The sequence below is a fragment of the Mus caroli genome, unplaced genomic scaffold (assembly GCF_978045245.1).
Source record: "Mus caroli unplaced genomic scaffold, Mus_caroli_1 scaffold_2, whole genome shotgun sequence".
Lineage (NCBI taxonomy): Eukaryota > Metazoa > Chordata > Mammalia > Rodentia > Muridae > Mus > Mus caroli.
In genome coordinates, this window is record NW_028227257.1 from 156,302,900 (window position 1) to 156,327,967 (window position 25,068).

General features: G+C 43.4%; 1 protein-coding gene across 4 annotated transcripts in view; it reads left to right on the forward strand.

Annotated features, from left to right (window-relative positions):
* The window catches only part of Cacna1b (calcium voltage-gated channel subunit alpha1 B), a 171,745-nt gene that overhangs the window by 87,318 nt on the left and 59,359 nt on the right, over positions 1–25,068 (forward strand). For 3 of the 4 annotated variants that reach the window (XM_085835120.1, XM_085835122.1, XM_085835121.1), the window contains exons 19-21: positions 4,566–5,333; positions 6,125–6,342; positions 24,224–24,350. In XM_085835120.1, coding sequence (XP_085691246.1) covers positions 4,566–5,333; positions 6,125–6,342; positions 24,224–24,350 — 1,113 coding nt within the window. Of the gene's footprint in view, positions 1–1,174; positions 1,238–4,565; positions 5,334–6,124; positions 6,343–24,223; positions 24,351–25,068 lie in introns of all 4 variants that reach the window. The other variant, XM_085835123.1, reaches the window with a different exon arrangement.

Genomic DNA, 25,068 nt, shown 5'->3' on the forward strand with positions numbered 1-25,068 from the left:
ACATTTAGCATGCATGGTTATTGAGGCTTTCTGCATTCTGGGTAGCATGACGGGATTCCAGGATTTCTGGAATGGGGTGCAGTCCTGTATGGCTCCTCATGTTCCTGGAGGAGTAGGACAGTGTCTGTGGGGTATCTTCCTGCTTCTTTCTGCTGTGGTACTTCATTCTTACCCAGTTTCCTAGCATACACACACTGAATCTCGCTCAAGTCTTAAATACTCTCCCAGTCACAACCTCACATGTCCTTACATACATTCACAAATTCACACACTCATAATCTCACACTCACAAGTCTTAGGTTCACACTCACACTTGTAGCCACTCTCTCTGCAGCATTGTGATGTACTGACATACCTGCTCACACTGGGGCTGTGCGAAGGTGAATGGTTTTCAGTTGACAATGTACAAATACCTTGGCCTTTAGAAAGGGGCACTGGGGACCTACCCAACCATCCCTGTGAAGCCAGTGTGGAAGGAACGGACTGTAAAGAGATTGTTGTTTTCTCTATTATTTTTGGAAAAACTTCTATACATCACTTGGAAATGGCTGCAATAGCTACATGGAAGGTGACTTGGTGACATAGCCTGATTCTTTCCTGGAGGGGTCATTGTGACTTGGAAGCCATGGGACTTAAGTCTGGGAACTGAGGGTCTGGGGGCAGAGATCAAGTCCTTACAAGGAAGGCAGGTGGAGTAGGTGGCAGGACCTGGGTAGCCCCACAGAGGAAGATACTCTTTCTCCTGTATTTGCCATGCGCTCATCCAAGGCCAGCAGCTTCAGGTCAGTCTGCCCAGGACTTTGGGGGTAGGATACTGTTGTTGTAACTGCCATGGGGTGGCTATTAACTCTTCCCAGACCACTCCCCCTTAGGGCAATGTGGGCGAAGCTGTGGTGATGGATGATCTCTGAGAGAACTGTGTCTTGTCTTCCAGCCATGTAGGGTTTGCTGGTTCCCTTTAGCCTCACTTTTCTGCACATATGGAATTGGTTCTCAGCTTCTCTTTAGCACTGGTCTTGGCCAGTGCCTGTCTGGCAGATGCATCTCTAGCCTTCTGCCAGATGTGCACTGTAGCCCGCACCTTCACTGATGTGGTGCCACGTGTCACTCATGTCTCAGAACATTCTCTCTGGTTTTCTCACTCCTGTTTATGTTTTGTTTCTTGCATGTGCAGTTTTGTAAAGCAAACTCGAGGTACTGTATCTCGCAGCTCATCTGTCTCCAGCGTAAACTCACCGTGAGTGGTTCTGCTATGATTCTCCATCTGTGGCTCCATGATAACTATGTGCACACACCTTCCCTCCACTCCTGACTGCTTTCCCCCAAAGTCATTTGCTTCATGGACAGCTCCAGCCCAACTTTCTGTAGGAATGGTGGTCATGTTCCCTGCTATCTCCAAGTCCTATGCACAGGCTCAGAGCTTTCTGAGCTTGATCCTCCTCTCCCGTCTGGTCTCTGTCCTTTTGTTTGTTGTTTGTCTGTGTGCTGTCACTCCAGTGACTTGTATATCTATTTCTTGGATAGGGTAGAGCTCTGTGGATTAATGTCTTCTGTAGTTCTCATGAAGCCCTATGCACGGATGGCAGAGAAGGCTCTTGGGACCATTCCTCAGCTCCCTCTAATCCCTCCTTAAATTGGGGAGAATGTGTCAGTTACTCAGAGGCAGCCTTTGTTTTAGCACAAACAAAGCTTCTGTAGAACTTGTAGTAGGCTAGGGGGAAAAAACTCCAGGATGGGAACTGAGGGTCTAGAAGCAGAAGTGGGACTGGGTGCTCACAGGGAAGGGAAGTAAGGTGAGTAGCAGAACAAGCTAACCTCCTTGGGGTGACACTAGCCTGGCTACTTGACCTGAGTAGCTCTTCCTGGGGAGTGTGCTCCTTCAAGGATAGGGCCAGCACCTGTAAGTGACGGTCCCCACCCAAGCTCCTAGGGGAGGTGTCTTCTGCCAGTGGATCCTCATGCTGGAGAAGGAATGTTTGTAGTTGGGCCCTCCATGCCTTGTGCCTGCTTTGTGTGCCTTTTTGACAATAGCATGGGGCAATCTCAGTCTTCTCACAAGGGTGAGATACTGCTGGGTGTTGGACCCTGATCTTTGACGGGGTGAGAAAGCTTGTTGGGTCCTCAGTGGTCCATATGGCAGGAGTGAGGCATCTGTGGTACATACTGGAGATTCCTCATTCTTCCTATAGCAGCCAGGTCTGCCCAGAGACCTCACAGTCTAAAATTCCTTTCTGAGCCTTGATTTGTCCACAGAGCCTCAGCTGAGAGCCTCTCTCCTTCCAGATATGACAGTATAGCATCTATAATCTGGGAGCAGGAGATCATGAGAGTCGCTCTTCCCCACTGGCTCTTTAGAGAGCCCTGTTAAATGTAGATTCTGCCTGAGTAGTGATGCCAGCCGTATCGCAATATCGACAGTGGGCAGTTTGTCTTTCAAGAGTGGATCTTGAATTGCTTGTAAAGTTGGTAGAGAGGAATAGAGCTAGCTGTCTGTGCTAGCTATAATAGGCAGAGGTAGGGGGAAAAAGCTTTAGAGACTGAAAGGAGCCCACTGGTCTCTATGGGTTTGTGGGTCACTAAAACCAGTCTGGTGATAGTAGGTCCCCGAGCAGTGTGCTGGGGACTGTAGCATCCTGAGGAGGTGAGTGGGTAGCAGTGGCCCTGGCCCAGTGATTTGGTATTCTGTTTTATGTTTTGAGGCCTAGTAATGCCCTTCATTCCCATGGACAGCCTGGCTTCTTTCTGTATCCGAGATAGTACTGGAGAGAGAGTCACACTAGGACTGAGTGAGCCCACTCCTGCCTATACCACAGAGCTGGAGCTTCAGGCCTTTGCACGAGCCCATTACCTTCATTGCCCGTCTTACCCAACTGTGATGCTGGCCCTACCCAAAAGGCTCACTTGAGCCAGCTACCTCTCTGCTGATCAGAGGACTCAAGTCCAGGCCCATCTTGGTGTATGGGACTGACTGAGAGGCCCAAGGTAGTGAGCGGACATCAGCCGTCCCAGGATTCCTGAAGAAGGGTGCTTACCTTCAGGCCCTCTTCCATCTCTTCCCTTTCGGTGTTGTACAAAGATGAGCTCTACCAGGGGCAAGGAAGCCCTGTGGGCATTACAGGGCCTTTTTGGAGTAAGATGGCATGGTTTTGATGTCTCAGTGAGGACAAATAGCAGCTGAGGTCCTGAACTAGCAGATGCTTCTTGCTGCTGCCCTGTCAGCCTCATCTGAGAGCCTAGGGAGGGAGGCCTGGACGCTTTCAGACTTGCCAGGTACTGGCTCCTCACCAGCACCTGGTGGGCTAAGATTTGCTCTCCTTCTGCTTCCAATAGCTGGGTTCCAGTGACTGGGTTGTTCTCTCAGGCATAGTTTGTACCTGCATTGTAAGGCAGATGGAGTCTAACTGAGAGCTTGAGTGCTCCTCAGGCCCTTCTGCCCTGTATGTATATGAGCCTAATTCCACCAGTGACTAGCCATGATCTCCAAATAGGTCTTATCCTCTTTCTAGGCTCAGTGTCCACCCCTGTGAGGTGGGCACAGGAGAAGAACTTGTCCTTGAGGTGGTTATAAAGGATGTGTGAGGTGGGCATGAACCCGAGACTTGGTGCCATGGCTGTTGTCAGTGGTACCACACTCCTGCCAAGGTCATCCAGAAGCCTCCAGAGACTTGAAGATGAGGCTCTAGTCTCAGATGTGGTTTCTACTTGGCAGAGGTGGAGCCGAGGCCACCTTTTTTTGTGTGTGTGGTTTTCTTCAGTAAAGAACCCAGAATAAAAAGGCTCCCTGTTTTAGATGTGGGGAACAGATGTCTGGGCCAGTGATGTTTGAATGAAGACAAGGCTCTTCCTTGTTCAGTGAGGACTGAGCTAGGCTGCTGCCTACCGTACCTGGTGCTGGAGGATTTCAGGAGTGTGTCTGATTCTCTTCTCTGGAGGAAAGTATCCCCACAGAACCAAGAGAGAAGAGGGCATTCTAGGCTTGGGCTCCTGGTAGTTGGTTGAGCAAAATAGCGGCTCCTTACTAAGGGCTGCCTGAATGCTTCAAAATGCAGCAGAGGTTCTGTTTGCCCATGACAGGGCTTGCTCCCTTGGTAAGTGTCTCTAGGGAAATGTATGTTTGTGTGGCCCCTCCTGGGCCAGCTCCCAAGGGAGGCTGCAAGGGTGCCTCCTTCGGTTCTTCTCCATTTGTAAGATGGTCTTTCCTTCCCTCTGGCTAGCTGCCCATCTACCTTGAAATTCTGTTTACTCACTCACACTGGTACCTGGCATCCCCATAGCCTTGTACCCTTCAGACTTTGGGCCATTGTCCTCCTACTTGCGTGGCAGCTAGGGCCCATCACCATACTGTTACTCCTGTCAGCTGGCCTGTCCAGGACACTGACAGGAGAAGCTGAACTATACCCCACCTCTGGGTATTCTTCCCCTAATTTGCAACACTGTTGGGGTCTTTAAGGTTCTAGTCACCTCTCCTTCCCTGTCCCCATATCCCTCCATCGCTTGTGTTCATCTACGGCTTCCCTGTGAGGCAGAGATAAATGTCCGTGACACTCATGACAGTCTCCCTGCAGCAGGCAGCAGAACTCGGCCAAGGCGCGCTCAGTATGGGAGCAGCGGGCCAGTCAGCTAAGGCTCCAGAATCTGCGTGCCAGCTGTGAGGCATTGTACAGTGAGATGGACCCTGAGGAGCGCCTGCGTTATGCCAGCACGCGCCATGTGAGGCCAGACATGAAGACACACATGGACCGACCTCTAGTGGTGGAGCCTGGTCGAGATGGCTTGCGGGGACCCGTTGGGAGCAAGTCAAAGCCTGAAGGCACGGAGGCCACAGAAAGCGCGGACCTACCACGCCGGCACCACCGGCATCGTGATAGGGACAAGACCACAGCCACAGCACCTGCTGGAGGCGAACAGGACAGGACAGAAAGCACCGAGACCGGGGTCCGGGAGGAACGTGCGCGTCCTCGTCGAAGTCACAGCAAGGAGGCTCCAGGGGCTGACACGCAAGTGCGCTGTGAGCGAAGTAGGCGGCACCACCGGCGCGGCTCCCCGGAGGAGGCTACTGAACGGGAGCCTCGGCGCCACCGTGCCCACCGGCATGCACAGGACTCAAGCAAGGAGGGCACTGCGCCGGTGCTTGTACCCAAGGGTGAGCGACGAGCAAGACACCGAGGCCCACGCACGGGTCCACGTGAGGCAGAGAACAACGAGGAGCCCACACGCAGGCACCGTGCAAGGCATAAGGTGCCACCCACACTGCAGCCCCCAGAGAGGGAGGCTGCAGAGAAGGAGAGCAACGTGGTGGAAGGGGATAAGGAAACCCGAAATCACCAGCCAAAGTATGTAAGATGTCCCAGTGGGGAGTCGGGTGTGTGGAGGGGTGGTGGGGGTGTTAGGAGCCCTTATGCAAATAGGGAAAGGTACAGGTGACTGCTAGACTGCTCCTGTTGTCACAACTCCCACCCAGTCTACACACACACTCCCAATTCTTCCCTTGGTAAACTTCCTTGTGTGCTCAGTGACACCCAGGGAGGGATTTAGGGAGACTGGAGATATTATGAACACATTGACTGGGGAAGACCAGTGAACCCAGGAGAAGAAAAGTATTGTACTGAAAGGGAGGATGCTGGGAAAAGAGAAACAAGTTTACCAAAAAGAAACAGAGGGTGCTGGCCCGATTTTGGTTGTCACTCTTGAAGAATCCTGGAAATCAGAGGTCACCAGTGACCTATCTCTATGGCTCTGGTGGTGACCTATCTCTATGGCTCCTGAGTCAGGCACAGCTGGAGGTCATTGTTAGGGATCAGTCTGGCTGAGCACTGTCTCTGTGTTTAGAAGTCTGTTGGGCCTTGCCTTCCGGGATCCTGGCAGGGTGTCCAAGGGAAATGGCCTGCTTTGGATTGCTTCAGTTGATCCACACATAGACTCTAATACCAACAGTAAACGCAGATGGGTCAGCTCAGTACCTTCCTTTTAGCCAGTTTGGCAGGGTAAGTGTGCAGGGAGACAGAAACCAATCAGAACACCAGGAAAGCGTGTAGCCCAGGATCTAATTGCCTTATGGAAAGGGATAGCCCTAAGGAGCTAGGTTTCACATACTGCATCAGACTAATGAGCATTCTGGTTTCAGGGAACCTCACTGTGACCTGGAGACCATTGCAGTTACAGGTGTGGGCCCTCTGCACATGCTGCCCAGCACCTGTCTCCAGAAAGTGGACGAGCAACCAGAGGATGCAGACAACCAGCGTAATGTCACCCGGATGGGCAGTCAGCCCTCAGATCCCAGCACCACTGTGCATGTCCCAGTGACACTGACAGGCCCTCCTGGGGAGACCCCTGTAGTTCCCAGTGAGTATCTCCCTGTAACCAGTGGCAGGCCCAGCCACCTCAGTCCTTGGTGCTCAGTGTTAATGTTTGGGGATCCAGCTTGCTTCTCTGAATTTCTCCCAGTAGGAGAGAAAGTTCTTTGCTGTCAGTATCAGCCCTTTGATATCTCCTGGCTTTCCTTTGCTCCAGAGGCAGATCAATGTTAAATACCTTTGTCCCTCTTCCTAAAAATGCTTTCATGTTGCTATCTGGTGTCAGGCTCAGTGTCAGAGTGCGAAGAACACAGAGGAAGGTGGCCAGAGTAGCCAGAAGGACCGCAAGGTTCATCTTTTGTTGCTTGACAAGTGGTGGTAAGGACTGGTGCCAGAGTGGGAAGGCAGGGCAGAACTGTCATCTACCGGCTCACACACTCCTGGAGCCTTGCCTCCCCCACTTCTACCACCATCTTTGTCTGACTTGTTTTTTTCTTCCCCTGTATGCTACAGTGTGTGTGTGTGCAACTGGGAAGGAGCAAACAGTAAAAGCTCAGTGAATCTGCCATGTAGTAAGTGACAGATGTGGTCCTCACAAGGATGAGGTTAGAATGGAAAGCACACCTCGAAGCCTTCCAGGGCGAGAGGCAGGACCCGCAGAAGGCCAGGGAAGCACTGAGCTCTGACACAGGCCATGTGACATATCTAGGTTGTGCACAATCATGTGCAGTCACTCACACACTTTGTAAGCAGTACAGGGTGCTGACTTCTAGCTGCTTAGTCACTGGTTTCTGGTGAGTGGTTCCTCTGGGGAAACTTGATCTTGGCCATTCTTGTTTCACTTGCCCTGTGCCCAAGTGAGTCTGTCTTCCCAGCCTCCTCCCTCATTTCTCTTTAGAGTAGCCTGAGACTGAGCCCAGGGACCCTGTTGGGACTTTGTTTACCCTTGGCTTATCCATGCAGGTGGTCACAGACCTTTTATCAGAGTACATAGATTTTCAAGTTGGCTTTAAGAAACAACACAAACTTTATCATTATAGAATTTTATGGCTTGGCAGTTCATTTCTTAGTGCATTAAATGTCCACTGGCTGGAACTTTATCCATCTACCTATTGGAGGATATTCAAGTTAGTTCCAGTTTTGATAGTTATGAACAGACGGGCATGTTTGGGGTTTATATTGATGTACTTCTATGAGCGCATATGTAAGCTTAGCTGTGAAGCTGTGTTTCGTAGGACACTGCACTGTGTCTTCAGTGTGGCTGGACTGCTTTCTTTAGCAATGAGTGAATGCTTATGGCTGTACATCTTTTACTGACTTTGCTGTTCCCAGTGGTGTGGGCTTCAGTTGCTCTAATGAGATGTATGGTAGAGTTTGTTTAAACTTGCAACTTCCTAATGAAATAGGATTTTGAGTATTTCTTATGTATACTTGACATTTATGCACCTTTGGTGAGGTTCTTATTCACGTCTTTTGCCTATTTTTAATTGATTTGTGCAATAGTCATTAACTTTCTCTATATACATGTATATATATCTTATATATATGTGTGTGTACATATGTGTTACTTTTAATTTTTATCTATGTGTGTAAGTGTTTTCCTTTTATGTATACTTTTGCATCATGTGTGTGTCTGCTACTGGAGGAATCAGAACAGATAGGGCTGGTGTTACAGATGGTCCTAGGCTGCCATGGGGGTGCTGGTTTCTGAACCCAGGCCCTGCAAGAGCAGGAAGTACTCTTAACTGCTTAACCATTTCTCCATCCCCGCTTTGTGTTTTTCACAGACGTCGTTTTTTTTTTTTTCAAATGTATGTTGTATTTCTCCTAGGTTCTGGCTTGGAGTTTCAGTTTCTGAATGCCTGGTATGTTTTGTCCTTTCTTTCTTCCTAAGACAAGGTCTCACTGTGTAGCTCTGATGGTGACCTCTGCCCTCTGAGTGCCCAAATCAGAGGTGTTCATTACCAGACATGTGCTCTGTCTGGCGTTCTAGATTGTTGATTTGGGGGTTAATCTGATGTTTGTTACAGCTTCTCCCAGAAGAAGAAATCTAGCTACTGAGTTTTTAAAGTTTTTTTTTTTTTAATATTCATTACTTACCCTGTTTTTCTGAATCCTGAGACATTGGTTTTAATGTCGATTCTGTTTGTTTTCCCGAGCACATTATCAAAACTTCTATGAATAGTGGGTGTATCTCTCTTCTAAGTTTTGGGTGTCTTAATCTGTCTGACTGCATTGGTGGGTAACAGCCAGGCTGTTTGGTACCCTTGCCTTGTTTTGCCAATACTAAAGTAAAGATTCTGGCTTAAGACCTATGTATAAAACTTAGATTTATAATATACGTTAATTCCTATTTTAGTAAATTTATTTATTTATTTATTGCTTGTCAAAAGTGTTAAATTTTGTTAAGTTTTCAAGACTCCATGGAGGTCATATTTTCTTTTAGATGCGGAAATTTATAGCAATGAATTTCAGGTCTGAAACTCTGTATACAATGTTAGACTGTAACTCAATTAATCATTATTTGTTAGCAGATTTAGTTCATTTTATTTTTCTGGTATAAATGTCCTATGTGGAAGCTACCGCTGGAGCCTGGGTCCTCTAAATGGAGACTTTTGTGTGGGTTTTCATAAGATGGTCAGTGAATTCTTCATTGGGAGACTTGGTGAACACAGTCTATTTCCAGAGGTCAGAGGTCAAGTAACTGTAAGTCTTGGAGATGCCATCAAAGGTAGCTGGAGAAATTGCCTAAGTGGCAGTATATGCCTAGCTCAGTGGTTCTCAACCTGTGGGTTGTGACCCTCTTAGAGGTTAGATATTTATATTACAATTTCTAACAATAGCAAAATCACAGTTATGAAGCAACTAAATAATTTTATGGTTTGGGAGGGGGGGTCACCACAATGTGTGGAACTGTATTATAAGTTTATAGCGTTAGAAAAGTTGAGAACCACTGGGCTAGCTGGTGTGCAGTCAGAAGCAACAGCAGCGTCTTGGATGAAGGAGTACAGATGAGGCCAGCGTGTTGGGGGCAGAGATGAGGCGTACCAGCACAGAGCCACAGTGGCCTGGCACCTCTCCAGGATGGCTAATCTTGTTTCCCCAGTAGCCTCTCCACACAGGGATAATGACCCACAAATATCAGGGACTACTTTTTTTTAGAGCTTTTACCACCAAGGCCAACATGAGTATTATAGTACCCAGGAGTGACAAAAACTTGTCTGGAGGTGCCTTGCGGGGTCCTCTAGGCAGGAAAGGCCACTGTGGGGCCACCTCAAGGTTCTAGAGGAATAACCTCCTCTCTCACCAAATTTGAAAGTCACATGAATAAGGCAGTTATACTTATTTTGAAATGTGTTGTTAGAGTATATTGAGCAGTCTTTAAGTACAGTTTTGGCTTGGTACTTTAAAGTGAGGTGTGTATTGTGGCTTTATTTTCTTCTGTTTAAGCATTGTGAGGTTAGGCAGTTAATGCCGTGTAGTTACATCATACCCAGCCTCAGTATTCTACTCCTGTTCTAATTACGGCCAGTACTTTTTACAAATTATAGTTTATCTTCCTGGTACTGGGTATCAAATCGAGGGCTTTACATATATTAGGCAAGAAATCCATTGCCTTTCTTATTTAAAACAGTAAAAAAAAAAATTACATGCTACCTTAACCCCACAGTTTCATAAAATACGATGAAAAAGCAATTCAACACAGAGAAGTCACAAACTTGTCGCGTTAGGACAGAAGTGTTGCTGGTTACTGGATGAAATAGCTGCTCATGAGGCATTGCTTTGGATACTTCTCTTCTTGAAATTTAAGTCACCTCTCAAAAACACTGATACATGATTCTAATAATCTGCCAGTGGAATTTGGACACCTGCCTGTGAGTTCTTCGCTACATTATTCTGTTAAAAACCTATTATGTTCTGACTGGGTATACTCTTCTATGTGAACCTCTGGCAGGAAAGCTAACAACATTATAGTGACATATTTTTCTGGAGTGTTAGGCATAATAAAAGAAGAGATTGTGAACTGTGGGATTTTGCTCAAATGCGGACATAGTCTGTGGAATGTACTTATCAGTTCATAAAAAGACCTGGAATTGCTTGGTGCTGTGGCACAGTCTTTAAGTATTTGGTAAAATTTTATAAAATTATCTTATGGGATTTATGTAATGGTAGCCTTTTGTGTATTGGTCCATTTAGATATTGTCTCGAGATGAAGCTTGGTAAATTACATTTTCCTGTTAAAAATCACCCATTTAGAAACACTAGAGAGATGGATAATTTGATAGAGTTTGTCCCACAAGTATGAGACCTCTGTTTAAATTCCAAACAGCCATGTGAGAAGGCAGGTAGAGCACTGAGCCTGTAGTCTCAGAACTGGGGAGATGATCCTGGGTCTTGCTGGCCAGGCAGGTTAGCTAACCAGTGAATTCCAGCTTCAGTAAGAGACCCTGTCTCTCCCCAGAAAGGTGGGGATTGATAAAGGAAGATAGATACTTCATGTTGACCAATAGTCTCCACATACATGCCTTGACACATGTGCACACATATGAATGTGTGCACATGCTTGTGTACCCACCAAGCAATAGATTTAATCTAGGTTTTTTTGAACTTACATAAACTTACACAGAGTATTGGCTTAAATTGAACCCTCAACCCCCTCTCCAGGGTTTCTCTGTGTAGCCATGGCTGTCCTGGAACTCACTCTATAGACCAGGCTGTCTCCAACACCTGCCTCTGCCTCCAGAGTGCTGTGGTGTGCCAGCACCTGGTTTCAAGTGATTTTTGGGGTTTTGTGTTTCCTTTTTTTGTTGTTGTTATTTTTAGGACTCCTAGCGTTTTTGTGATTTCTCCCTTTTCTTGATTAGATTAGTTGGTGCTTTATACACTTTGTAATCTTTATAAAATGAAAATCAGTAGCTTAGTTTATTTGACATTTATACCATGTTTATTGTAAAAATAATTTCTCATTTTATCTTTATTTTTCTCTTTTTGTTTTATATTTATATTATTAATTATTATATTTATTTTTATCGTTCCTTTTCTAACTTCTTAATTTACATAATTTTGACATATTTTACCTCAAACTTGTATTCGTAGATTCCTTCCAAATTCTATACAAAGGAATTCCAAATGAAGAATTTAATTCTTTCACGTTTATTTCATCGTTTCCATGTCCTGGTTGTGATATTCAATGCTATAGACCCTCAGGCTCACAATTCTCCTGCCTCAGCCTTCTAGTGCTAGAATTACATGCAGAGCTGTGTTAGCACACTCAGTTCTGGTTATAGTTTTCATCATGTGCTCATGTCTGGCTTGGGTATCAAAGCAATAATGGAGCCATAAGATGCTTTGGATCCAATGGACCTCTTTCCAGAGTAAATTATGCTGAACTGGGTACTAACTGCCCTTTCAGTATTTGATAGAAAGTGCCAAACAAGCATTCCTTGTCTGAGGGCCGTGAAGTGGGTAGTCATGGAGTTATGTTATCAGTTTCACGTTGAATGACTTTCCACTGTTGAGGGCTTTTACATTTCATTGAAGTTGCCAGGTCTACATGTACATCATTGGCCATAGTTAGTCCCTGTTACCCTTATTTTATCTTCAGGCTCCCAATCATTCCTTAGATTGGTATGTATTTTCATCTCTCCTTTTTCTCAGCCTTGCCACATTTGTTAATTTTATTGATTTTTGAAAAGTTTGGATTGTTTTATTGATGATTTTTTTTTTGTTTTCATGATTTTTATTTTAAAATTTGTGTCTGTGTGTACACATGCATACAGAGTTAAGAGAATAATTCTGTGGTTCTTTTTACCTTTATGTGGGTTCTAAGAATTAATTAAGATCATTAGACTTAAGCAGCAAGTACCTTGGCCCACTAAAACACCTTTTTGACCCTATTTTAACTTAAATAATTTAAAATTTAATTAAATAATTAAAATTATTTAAATCAAATTATTAAAATTTAAATAATTGTATATAATTTAAATTTAATTTGATCTTTACTTTCCATTGTTTTGTTCTTCTTTTCTAATTTTCTGGTGGTAGGAATGTATATGTATATGTGTATATATAAAAATCATTGTGTGTACATATATATATTATATATATATATATTATTGGTTCTATTTTTCTGCTTTTCTTTAAAACCTTTGTTTATGTCAATGAAAGCTTTTGCCTGTGTGTACGTATGCACACTGTGTACATGCCTGGTACCTTTAGAGGTCAGAACAGAGCATTAGATCCCCTGAAACTGAAGTCACAGATGATTGTAGCTACCATGTGGGTGCTGAGAACAGAACTTGGGTCCTCTGTAAGAACAATAAGGCTCTAAAACCCTGAGCCATCTGTCTAGTCACCTGCTATTCTAATACAAACATTTAGTGCTACAAGTTTCTCTCTTTGCATTGCCTCTGTTTCTGCCATAGGTTTTCATGGTGTCCAAGTGTTTGTAGACTTTTTTTGTCTTTCTGTTGTCAACTCCTGCTTTTATTACTTTGTGGTCAATAACTACATTCTGTATTATTATCACTTAGTTTTTTAGATTTTGCTCCCATTGCCCAGGATGTGAGTCATGATAGATGTCTTTTGGTGTTGGAAAAGAACACATGTTCCACTGTTGCTGGGAGGGATGTAGTGTAAGGGCCAGTTCCATCCTGTTGGTTGGCCTTTCTATGTTGGTGATATTTTGTGTCTGGATCTGTCAGCTGTTGAGAAAAGGATACTCACTGCTCTAAATATAACTTTGGATCTAATTTACCTTTTCTTTCATACTGTAAGTTGTTCCTTCCGCATTTGTGAGTTGCTGTTAGATACAAACACATTTATGGTTCGTCCTTTTGGTGCACCAGCCTTTCTATCACCGTGCTGTGGCTTTCTCTGATCCTGGTATTTTCCTTCATTTGAAGTCTATCTTGTCTTTGTTGACATATTTGCTATTTTTTTCACAAAATTTGTGTGATTGATCTTTTTTGCCTTTCATTTTCAGGTTATTTGTACAGTTACATTTGAAGTGAATTTCTTATAGACAGCATATGGCTAGGTCATGGTTTAATCCACTGTAAAGTTTTTTTTATTTGGCATTATAGCACTTACATTTAATGTAGTTGTTTGTAAGATTAGAGCTTAAGTTTGTTACTCTAATTTTTGTTTTCTGTTTGTTCTCTCTGTTTCTTATTTCTCTGGTTTATTTTTCCCTGCCTTTCTTGGAGGTTATTTGAATGTATTTAAAAGTTCGATTTGGTTTATCTATAGTGCTTTCTAGTGTCTATTGTATATGATAATTGCTTTAGGTATTTTATTATATAACTTACCCAGGTTTACTCATTTTGTCAGTTTGAGTATAATATAAAATTTCTCTCTATATGCCTCTCTCTCTTTTATAATGTGGTATTCTTAATTTTTCCTCTGTATAGGTTTAGAATCTTAACATAGTATGTTTGAATTTTTGTTTCAGCTATCAAACATAACTTAGAAAACTGAAGAGAAGAAGGAAATGTGTTATACTTACTCATTTTTCACTTATTATTCTTTCTTCCTTTCTGGTAGTCTATATCCTTTCATAAATTGTCTCTGTGTGGAAAGCTTTCTGTAGCTATTCTTTGGACATAGGTCTGCAGGTGACAGAGTCTCTTAGTTTCCTTCATCCAAGAGTGTCTTGATGTTCCCTTCATTCCTGAAGGATATTTTTATTGGGTCTAGAATTCTGGGTTGACAGTTCTTTTTTTTTCAGCACTTGAAAAAAACGTGTGCCTCTTCTGAGTCCATGGTTTCTGATGAGAAATCCACTGTCACTCGAAATGTTCTCTTCCTGTAGGTAAGATGTTTCTCTCGCTGCTTTCAAGGCTTGTTTTGTCTTTATATTTCAGAAGTTTGAGTACAATGTATTTTGATGTGGACTTCTTCAGATTTATCTTGTGTGGGGTTTGCTCAGCTTCTTGAGTCCGTAGGTTAATGTCTTTGCAAGCTTTGGGACTATTTCATCTTTTATGTCTTTGAGTACTTCCTTACTTCTGCTTGTTCCAGTTTTATCCGAGACTCTGGCAGTATGGATGCATAGTCTCTTGCTATACTCTTGAGCTCCTTTGATTTTTTTTTTTCAGTGTATTTTTTCTCTGTTGATCAGATTGGGTAATTTCTGTTTTCCTATCTTCTAGTTCTGGGATTTTTTCCTGTATCTTCTGTTCTGCAGTTAAACCCACCTGTCTGTTAAGTTTTTCATTTTAGTTACTATGTTTTTCAATCACGTACTTCATCAGATCTTCTGTATCTTTGCCAAGATTTTCTACTTTTTTTTTTGTTTGTTTCAAGTTTTTTTTTTTTTCAACTGTTAAGAATTTCTGGAATGCTGTTTTAAAGTCTTTGTCAGATAGGTTTAATATCTGTTTTCATTGATTGTTTTTTCTTGTTCAATTTGGTTTCCTGGTTCTTGGTGTGATAAATATTTGGGCTTTTTGGTTTTTTGTTTTGTTTTGTTTTTTATCAAAAACCTAGCTACTTTAGAATTAGATCATGAGACTCTGAGTCTTGTTTAAGTTTTCTGCTTTGGCTTGTCTGCTGTGATATACTCAAGAAGGAGAATGGACAACTATCTTGTTACTTCTAGGTGGGGTGGGAAAATAGATTCTGACTAGGCTGCCATAGGCCTCAGTGGAAGAGACCTCCTCGTTATCGCTGGTTTAGAGTGGGTGTACCAGTTCTCCAGCATGTCCCCACTGCTCTCCTGAGACTGCCGTGAACCTAACTCTCTCTGGCTGGTAGTACAATTCTGTTAGACTCATTTTAGACCCACAAGGAAGGGAGGCTTCATAACACTGCCATCGCATCGGTTTCTGGGTCTTATTACCCCAGGATGAGGATGAAAACCTTGCTTCCACTCAGCTGATTCTCACTGTACTCCAGCGAAAGCTTTGGGCTGCCTTTTATAGGCAGTGAAGATAAAGGTCCAGGCTCCTGCCTAAGACTAGGCTTGTTTGGAAAGGAATAGGACTACCCATCTATTTTGTTTTTTTTTTTTTTTTATCTTTGAGTTTGGCTGTAGTGTAGCAATTGTTGCCTGTAAGTCATCTGTTCTGCTAGGCTCTCGTGTTTCCTAGTCATTTCATGAGGACTTTTTGAAATCTGTGCCAGTTGATATTTGTGAATTTCACACCAAGTCTGGGCATATGAGGCATAAAATAAAACTCATAAAAGACAGCATTCTCACTGTGCTATTCTGTGGTTCCAAGGTTCCACAGCCAATCTGCTGTTTCCTGCCTAGCCTTCAAAATCTTTTTACATTTCTCTTGATGTGGTGCTCAAGGATCAAGTCCATACAGGTGCGCTTTCCTGGATGGAGAGGGGAAGAGACTCTTAACTTCATCCTTTCAGAAGGGTCATAGCTTGTGTTGATTTCTGTATGTGGCATGGGTATAGATGAAGGATCTCTCCTGGCCCCTGGCCCCTGGCCCTCACTGGATCTCTAATACTTTGTGACAATTTGTTGAAAAAGGACTGTCCCTTTGTATTCAATTACTTTGACACTTTTGTTGAAAATCAGTTGGTAGATGGTAACAGAGTTTCAGGAAGAGTTTCTGGAATTACCTCTTTACTGACCAGTTCTGTCACGTTGCTTTACTTTGTGCATTAGACGTTCTGATAATACATGGGTTGGCTCTGTTTTGCCTGCCTCCCATGTGACTTTCTAACCCTTTAAAAACTCATTCCTTATTCACTATTTTTTTCTCTTGATGCAGTTCACTCTGTCTTTTCCCCCTGAGAACTTTCAGCTGTCTGTTCTTCTGTGGGTTCCCTGCAGTTTCTGAAATGATTTAAAGGTATTGTTTAGTTTGGCTATTTGTTTCACTTTGGATCTCTCATGTCTCCACCAGTATTCACCAAGACTGTTAGGTTTGGGGTACTTGTTCTCACTGGCAGCTGGCTTCCGTGATGATATTCATCATTTCAAGTTTGAGAGTTGTTTTAACTTTCTACCGCTTTACAGGTGTGTGTGTGTGTGTGTGTGTTTGTGTGTGTGTGTGTGTGATTTTCACTAGTAGTTTTTATCCTAAGTTTCCATTTTCTTATTATAGAAGCTATACATGCTGGATAACTTTCAGATAAGAATAAAATAAAGGATTTCTTTTTGTTGTTGTTTTGCTTGTTTGTTTTTCCTGGTAGTTAAGTTTGATTCTGTGGAGCACAGGCTAGCTGTTTGATTCTATAGCACAGGCTAGCTGTTTGGATCTGTGGAGCACAGGCTAGCCATTTGGTTCTGTGGAGCACCGGCTAGCTGGTTGATTCTGTAGCCCAGGCTAGCCATTTGTACTTGCTAGTGGTGTAGTATGTTTGCTTTCTAGTTCAGGAGTATTGTCTTCTCCTGGTGCGATGGGACTTAGCGTCTTCGTCAGGATTTGGGGTCGGCTTCTTGATTGTTCTAGAACTCTAGTATGCCATATGCCTCTGTCGTAGCCTTGACGTCAGCCCTTGAAACCCCACCAGCATGCAGTGGCTCTCCCATTGGAGTGACCCTTGTCTTCAGGAGCAGGATTTAGGTGTCTTTTTAAGTCTCCAAGTGTAGTGTTGTGGTTGTTCTGGCATCAGACCTATGCTTAGAACTCATTTGTTAAGGATGGGAGCTGCCTTCTAGGGTAGGTCCCAGTAATTCTAGGGTAGGTCCAAGATTCATATCACCAGTCCTCTGATGCACCCTCATCCTCTCTGGTCTCTGCCTGGTTCTTCAGATCTCTGGACTCCTGTTGGAGTCCAGACCAGATTGTTGCCCAGGCAATGCTAGCCTGCAGCACCTCCTTCTTCTCTCTCTCTCTCTCTCTCTCTCTCTCTCTCTCTCTCTCTCTCTCTCTCTCTCTCTCTCTCTCTCTCTTTCTCTCTCTCTCTCTCCTTTCCCTTTCCCTTCCCCTTCCCCTTCCCCTTCCCCTTTCCCTTTTCCTTTTCCCTTTTCCCCAGTTGCTGTAGAGGAAGAAGTGGCAAGCTGGCTAACGGTCTCTGAATCCCTACCTCCTGTACAGACTCCCAGGTCTACAGATTTCAGGGAAATAGCAGAAACCAAGGAAGTTCGCAGGCTCTGGTTGCCAGACTTTAGAACGTTAGAGGGTAACTGGTGGCAACACACTTCCCACCCTTTTAATGGGTACAGTGTCATTAAACGGATCCCTCCTTCCCAGCTTTCTCAGTATCTCAGTATCTGGAATTACCTTTTTGCCCTGTGCTGCCCATGAAGCTGAAGGCAGGTTGACCACATGATGTCTTCTGTTTCCCCCACTGCTTACAGGAAGGAACCTCAACCCTGTGTGATGGGTCTGAACTCCTTCAGAGTTCAGGATACCATGGTATCAGTTTATCTATGCCAACGGGGCCTAACTCTCCTCACCACCCGTCCATGCTGCTGGCCTGCTCACCCTGTGCTGTCCTTCTGTCCATGTACCCATGACATGCATAATGTTTAAAAATAAATCCCTTACCCAAAATGATGGCCAGCCTCAGTTATCCTCTTGAGTTCCAAACCAAGACTGCTCACTTCTATGTCCAAGTTCACAGTTTCTAATCTGTATGTGAGAGATGCCAAGTGGGGGTGACTTTGTTCCCTTTCTTTATTGACCCATGGTTTATGGAGAGTATAGGGAACAGCACAGGTGTCTATGGGAGGCATTCTCCTCCTTTGTCCAGTAAGATTCATTCTATATTCTAAACGGGTCCTCCACCACAAACCTACATTTCTGCTCCAAGGTCTTTCTAAGTAGCCTAAGCTGGTATTTAACTCATTGTAGTCCAGGCCATTCTTGAACTTGAAGTTTCCTTTTTCAGTCTTCTGATACCTGATTTCAGGCCTGTACCACCAGGAGCCCTGGCTACATTTCTGAAGTCCTTCCCTCCCTCCATCCTCCTCTTGAACACTTTTCTCTACAGGCCACTCTGTTTGGTCTCCCCGCGAGGTAGTAGGTATTGCTAGCCACTGTTCTTGTATCTCCTTTTTCGTGCTCTGTGTTTCCCATCTGTCCTGGCATCCCTTCTCTTTGATGCTCTCGCTCACAACATTTGGGTTTTTCTATGTCACTTACTCATTTTAAGCTTCAGGTCTTACTCTTAAAGATGATTTTGATAATAATAAATGTTTGAAGCTCATTTTTATTTTATCTTTCAAGTTTCACTGTATCTTATCTGATTCATCTGTATGGTTTGAACTTCCAAATAGCAGATGTTTCTCTCAGCAGTGTCCAACCTGTGGCAGTGGCTCAAGGTAACAATGAACTTGGCCCATCTAAAAATTGTAAGCTTTTCTTAGCACATTATGAGGCTTTCTTGTGTGTGTGTTTGAAACCTGGCTACACAGTTTTTGACTATGAACTTTGTAGATAACTGTGTTACAACGTCCAAGGCTTGGAGCACCCTGGATGACTCTGCATGGTACTGTCTACTTTCGTTTGTTGATTTCATTATTCCTTCTTAGCTTTCATTACTTCTGTATTCCAGATCATTTTGCAGGTTTCTTCCCTCCTCCCTTCTGCTTGAAGAGCATGTTTCCTTTTTTTAAAATTTATTTTATTTAAATGACGTTTGACAGTCGTAAATTCTCTGTATAACCTGTATTCTGACATTGTTGTGAAAAGTGGTTTTTCCTTTGTATGGAGTTCTCACTGTTGGTTATTCTCTCTCCCACTGGAACTATTATTCCGTGTCCTCGGCCTCCTGTTCTGTTCTGAAGCCACTTGTTAATTCAAACCATTTTTCCTTTGTATAGCTCTGTGGTTGCTAAAATAACCCCCCCCCCCTTTTTTTTGTTTTGGAAAATTGAAATGAATGAGAAGTAGAGACAGACGTGAGGAGCGCCCTTCCCCCTCCCTCTGCGCGCTCGGCCCCTCCCCCGCCTTCTGCTAGGAGCCTGTGCTCTGCTCCTCCCCCTTCGCCTGCTCTAGTGTTCCAGTCACTCCTTGCTCCTCCTTGTCCTTTCTGTGCTGTGTTCAGAATAATCATGGACTGGGCATCTCAATTAGGGGTTTAAAATAATCAGGGTAGCGTTATTGTACTGAATGCTGATGATAATTCCTTTATGTTGCCAGTACACATTCCGAGTTCAAATCATGCAGTTGTCTTAGAAATAACTTTTTATGGTTGTTTTGTTTGAATCATTATCCAGACACTGGTCATTCATTTGACTTTTTTTTTTTAAATATATCTAAACTTCTGCTCTGTTAATCATCTTCCCTCTTATGTATCCTTGTTTATCTGCTGTGTAGAACTTCTGGTATACTAGGTCTGGTAGATTGTATTGGGGGTCATGAAGTTCCTTTCTTTACCTAAACCACACTCTGCGACTGATGGGGGTATGGATCACGGTACCTTTGAAATTATGTTGTTGGCAACCGTGTTGTGTTTTCAGAGCTTTAGCAGTGTCCTTGGCCTCCTCCAAGCGGATGCCATTGACATTTAGACATCTAATATCTGTGTGTCTGGAGACTTGATTGGTAAGATGGACTCTATTGATGATAACGTAGCCCCAGATCACTTCTTTTGTCTCCGTGGGTGATGGAAGGGTGGGACAGTGATTAAGATGAAGCCCTTCCCCCATGGCTCCAGTGACAAGGATGATTGTCACCAGATATGTGATTTCAGGACGCGTCACAGATTTCCATGATTTCTTCTGTCTTTATTATTTATGTCTTTATTATTGTGACCTTAACTGTGAGGCAGGAAATACTTGGTTACCTTGAAATACATTTTGTGTTTGTATTAAGAAAGGACATGCCTATTTTGTCCATATATTTATAAATGTTCAAAGCAACAAATCAGTATCTTAGCAACTAATGCAAATATATTATTTTGAAAATTTGGATTTTAATGTATTTGATGTATTTTGATCTTTTGAAATTACTGTTTTGTTTTTTGATGCTTCAAGTTTTCCCATTTTGGCCCAGGGAGTCCCTTTAAGTTGGCTTTTTGTCCTTCTCACATCCTGTGGACATTTCTACAGATTCCTTGTTCTCCCGTCTAGTATATTCAAGGACCATTTTGTATATCTTTCCTAGAAGACTGTGTATTGGACACTACCATTTTGTCCAAATTTTCCTTCCCTTCCTGCAGGAGAGCCTGGCCTTCCGTGACACTCCTTTAAGCTCCTTAAGACTGCTAAGAACTGAGAGTGTGGAAGCTCACCTCCCTGAGATAGCCTGTGCCAGAGAAGGAAGGTCTAGTAGCCCAGTGGTTACAGGTCAAGTTGTCTTTAGGTTACTTGAGATCCCAAAATGTTTTTGCTGGGCTCTTTTGAAATTATAACCCTGCTTGACCCCTGACATCTGTCAGTTCTCACTTCCTTCTGGTTGCTTCTGCATATCTTACTGGCTGAGCTGCCTGCTTCTCTGGAGTCCGATGCAGATAAATCATGACCTGTGGTAATGGCCATCAAGTCAGTTAGCCTCAGTCTCTTGCTCTTGCTCTTGCTCTCTCTGTGGTGCTTCAGATGGAACCCAGGGCCTCACATGTGTTGAGCCAACTTGGCTGCCAAGTGTACCCCAAACCTACTGCTGGGCTTTTCATAGCTTTCAGGCTTAAATGTTCAGTATTTAGTGTTGTTGGTTTGGTTTTGTATTTGTGAGAAATATATCACAGATATGCCACATTTATAAATCAAATATATTAAGATGTCTGTCTGATGTCTTTGGCTTTCTATTTTTGTTTCTTTTATCCTGAAAAAAAATGTCTTTTTACTTTGCTTATTTTTTTTCAAAAAAAAATTTTTTTTAAATTATACATGTGTATATGTACACCAGAGTGCCACTGTCCTCTGAGACCAGAAGAGGGTGCTGTATATTCCTGGACTGGAGTTACAGGCAAATGTGAGTCATCTGAGGTGGCTTCTAGAGCCTAACTTGGGTCTTCTTTCTTAACTGCTGTGGTACTCTTCTGGCTCAAGAATAGTGGTCTTCAGCCATGGAATGTTGAGAGTGGGAAAAATAGTATTTTCCAGGGAAACGTGCACCAATTGATTATCCAATACCAATGGTCATCCATGAAAACATACTTACAAGTAACATTATACAGATGAACAGGTTAGACTATAGATGTATATACATACACATATATGCTGTAATAATAATTAATGAAAAAGAGCCCATCCATGTGAACGAGAACAGGGAGGGCTGTTATGGGAGGGTTTAGAGGGGAAAAAGAGAAGGGTGAAATGATGTAATTATAATCTCCAAAATAAAAGAAGAAAATTCTTGCCAATCATTTGTTCCTTTATAAAAATACAGGAAGTTTCAATCTGTTGACCATGTTAATCCACAATTGCAAATAAATGCTCTCCTTCCTCTTCATAAAAGTGTTTCTTTGGATACAGTTGCACCACTTGTGAACATATGTTCACGTATACGTACATCTATGCACACTTTTGGAGCTAGAAGATAGAATCGCAGCAGGCTGGTCTCTGTTCTCCTGCAGTAAAGTGGTGGTACAACCAGGGAGTAAAGTGCTTGCCTAGCATGTGTAAGCCCACTTCAACCTTCTGACTGTTGTGACAGACATATGCCACCATACCTGGCCAGCATCTCACTTTTGATTGATGGAATGTTTAACACCCATTTCTCAGTTACCAAAGGTGACATTTTTATTTCAATCTTTTTTGATTGTTGCTGTGATTTCTAATTTGCCTTGGCTGTGATTAGGATCCTGACCTGCGTGATGGTCTCCTGTGAGACGGGTTGAAGATTCATTCTCCCAAAGCTCAGCCTATGGCTGTTGTATCTCTGAAGTTGTTTTGTATAAGTACAGTAGCCTCCAGGGGTGGGTGTGTCCTGTTCAGCCACCTTCCTTGTCATTGCTAGTCAGTGTTCTACACCTTTTTAAGAATCCCTAAAAATAGAAATCGGTGTCGTTTGTCTATAATGACAATGTTTATTTAGATTTTCCAGTTTACAGGAATATTTGTATAGTGTTTCTGAGTGTTGACTTGTCAGTAAGATGTCTCGTTCTGGGCAGTGGTGGTGCGCACATTTAATCCCAGCACTTGGGAGGCAGAAGCTGATTTCTTGAGTTTAAGACCAGCCAGGTCTACAGGGAAAATTCCAGGACATCCAGGGCTACCTAGAGAAACACTGTTTCCAAAACAAACAAACAAACAAACAAATCTTGATTTTTTTTTTAAGTAGCTTGCTTTCAACAGTAGATTTTCATAGCCTGTGGTAGCTTTCATCCTGATCCCTCTTTTGCTTCCTCCTGATTTTCTCATGGACCCTCCTGGCTCTCTTTCCAATTCATGGCCTCTCCCCTTCTTCACTAACTGTATTATATGCATATAATATATGTATATATACATATATATATATGCTTTTCCCCATGAGTTTGTTATGACAGTTTTATCAGAAGTAATGTCATCCAGGCTCTGGTGTCTTTACTTCATTTCTTTTTGAATAAATCAGTTCTTCAACTCAGATTGGTTCTTCTCCTACTATATTTATTCTTGCCTTTGCTGTATTTATTGGAGAAGAGTTAAAAAAAAAAAGGGCACAGGTTTAAAATAATACTTCTTTCTGTAAAATCAGTGTTGCTCATCATGGAAACGTTTTCTAAATGGTAAGAATGAGAATAGAGTTGTTACATGAAACCTGCTCACAGCCAGCCTTCTTGCACTGTGTCTACTGAGTGCCTCTGCTGTGTTGGGCTCCTCAGGGGCAGGAAGCACGGTGCTCATGTTTCTCCTCCCTCTGTTAACTTACTATTTCACGTATCTCTTGTGTTCTATCAACTCTTACCTGTTTTCAGGATCCTTCCTGGGAGGGTTGAGTATTTTTGTGCATTTCCTGTGGTTGCATGTTTTATAATTTTTCACTATTAAAGATCTTAAAAGACTCTCTCTACCTCCAGAGATAATGTTTTATGAATTAATAGAATGTTGTAGGGTTGGTAAGTATTACCAGTTATTTTCTTCAGAAGACTTCGACAGGAAAATTTGATGGTGTTCACTTAAAAAAAAGTTTGCTTTGAAGTATTTGCCAGTGGGCATATGTCTCTGGAGCCAAGCTCTGCTGTTTTGCTATAGCTGTTCTTTCCTGCATATGAGTGGTCAGGGATCAGGGAGAAGCTGAAGTCTTCGGTCTTCACAGTGGCTTTGCCATGGGTGCCTCCATTTTTGTTACTCCTTAGTATCTTCTCTGGTTATATGTATTGTTTAAGAGTGGTAAAAAGATTTGGTAGTGAAAGGTGGCTCAAGTCACCACACTGTCTCCTCTGATGTCCTGTGGTCTTAGTAACCCTGTCATCTATCAGAATTGAAATAATGCACTCCTATAGTTTAAAATAAAGAATTGAGAGAAATATGAAGCTTACCTAAAAAGGAAGTCACTCCTGGTTGTTACAACCTGGGGAGCTGAATTTGTGGACACAAAGATGGGGGTTGCTGAGAGAGCAGAGGAGGGGACAGTGGGGAGGCAGCAATGAGTAGGAATTGGGGGGGAGCCCAGAGAACTGGATCTTCAAGTGGTGGGGCTGGCAAGGCCTCTGTTCTCTAGAGCACTGAAAGGGAAACCCCAGACCAAGTCAAGCTAGACTTGGATGATAGGGTTCAGGGAGAACCTTCAGGTTTATGGGTTCCAGGAAGCCCCTTGCTTTATCTGGTCTTGCTGCCCAGAGATCTTCCAGGCAGAGGGAATGGCTTACTAGGTTCTGGGAGACATTGGTTTCCCTATGAAGGGAGTGATACCACCAATGTAGGAGGCAAGAAGGGCCCACTAGGATTTCTGTGTCAGATTGTCCTCCATTTCTAGGTCTGCCCCTGCTGTTTTGGTCATATGCTCAGCAAAGCTGTGTTCTTAGCTAATTTCTCTTCCTTGGCTGGGCATATGGTAATCTGCCTCACTTGGCCATGGCATGGAGCTAGGAGAGACCCATGTGACATGGCTTCATGTGTTTACATCTCCTAATTTTGAGGCCCTGTGTCCTTTTAGGTGGTAACACGAACCTGGAAGGCCAAGCAGAGGGCAAGAAGGAGGCAGAGGCGGATGATGTACTGAGAAGAGGCCCCAGGCCCATCGTTCCCTACAGCTCCATGTTTTGTCTCAGCCCCACCAACCTGTGAGTTCTCTGTAGTGCTCTGCCTTTGTCATGAGTATCTGAGCATATTACCAGCTTACATGGGTTAGATACCTTGTAGAGACTAATTGTATACATTTACTGAACATGCTTGTCTTAGCAGCATGAGACACATTTGTTACCTTATCTTATAGGAGAAGACACAGAAGCACAACGTTTTGTGCCTTGTATAGATACAGAGCCAGTATTCGTGGTAGTGGGGGCTGGATCAGATGCCAGACAGTTACTTTCAGAGCTTGTGTAACAACTTTCTCTACTGTTGTGTACGTGGCTGCACACGGGAACGGTTTTTACATTTGTTATACCCATAGCTTCCTACATTCACCTTCTCACCGGGGCCATTGTGTGTCCCTTCCCACACTGGTCATGATTTATCATTCACTCATGACTTTGGTACCTCATCCATCCAAACAGTATTCACATGCAGACAGCACTATATGTGCTGATGTACAATGATGACCAAGACAGGTGAGACTTATTTTCATGGAAAACATGTGGCACAGTGGAAACAGCAAACAGGCAAGATGATAAAGTGACGAATAAGATAGCAAGCAGAGATGAGAACTAGCGAGAAGCAAGTGGAGGAGGGATGTGGGCTTCTGACTCTGCTAGAACTAGGGAAAAGGTCAGGTCAGGGCCTCGGAGGGAAGTGGATCAAATACTTGAGGCAGGGGAGGGAGTAGAGTGTGGGTAGAAGGAG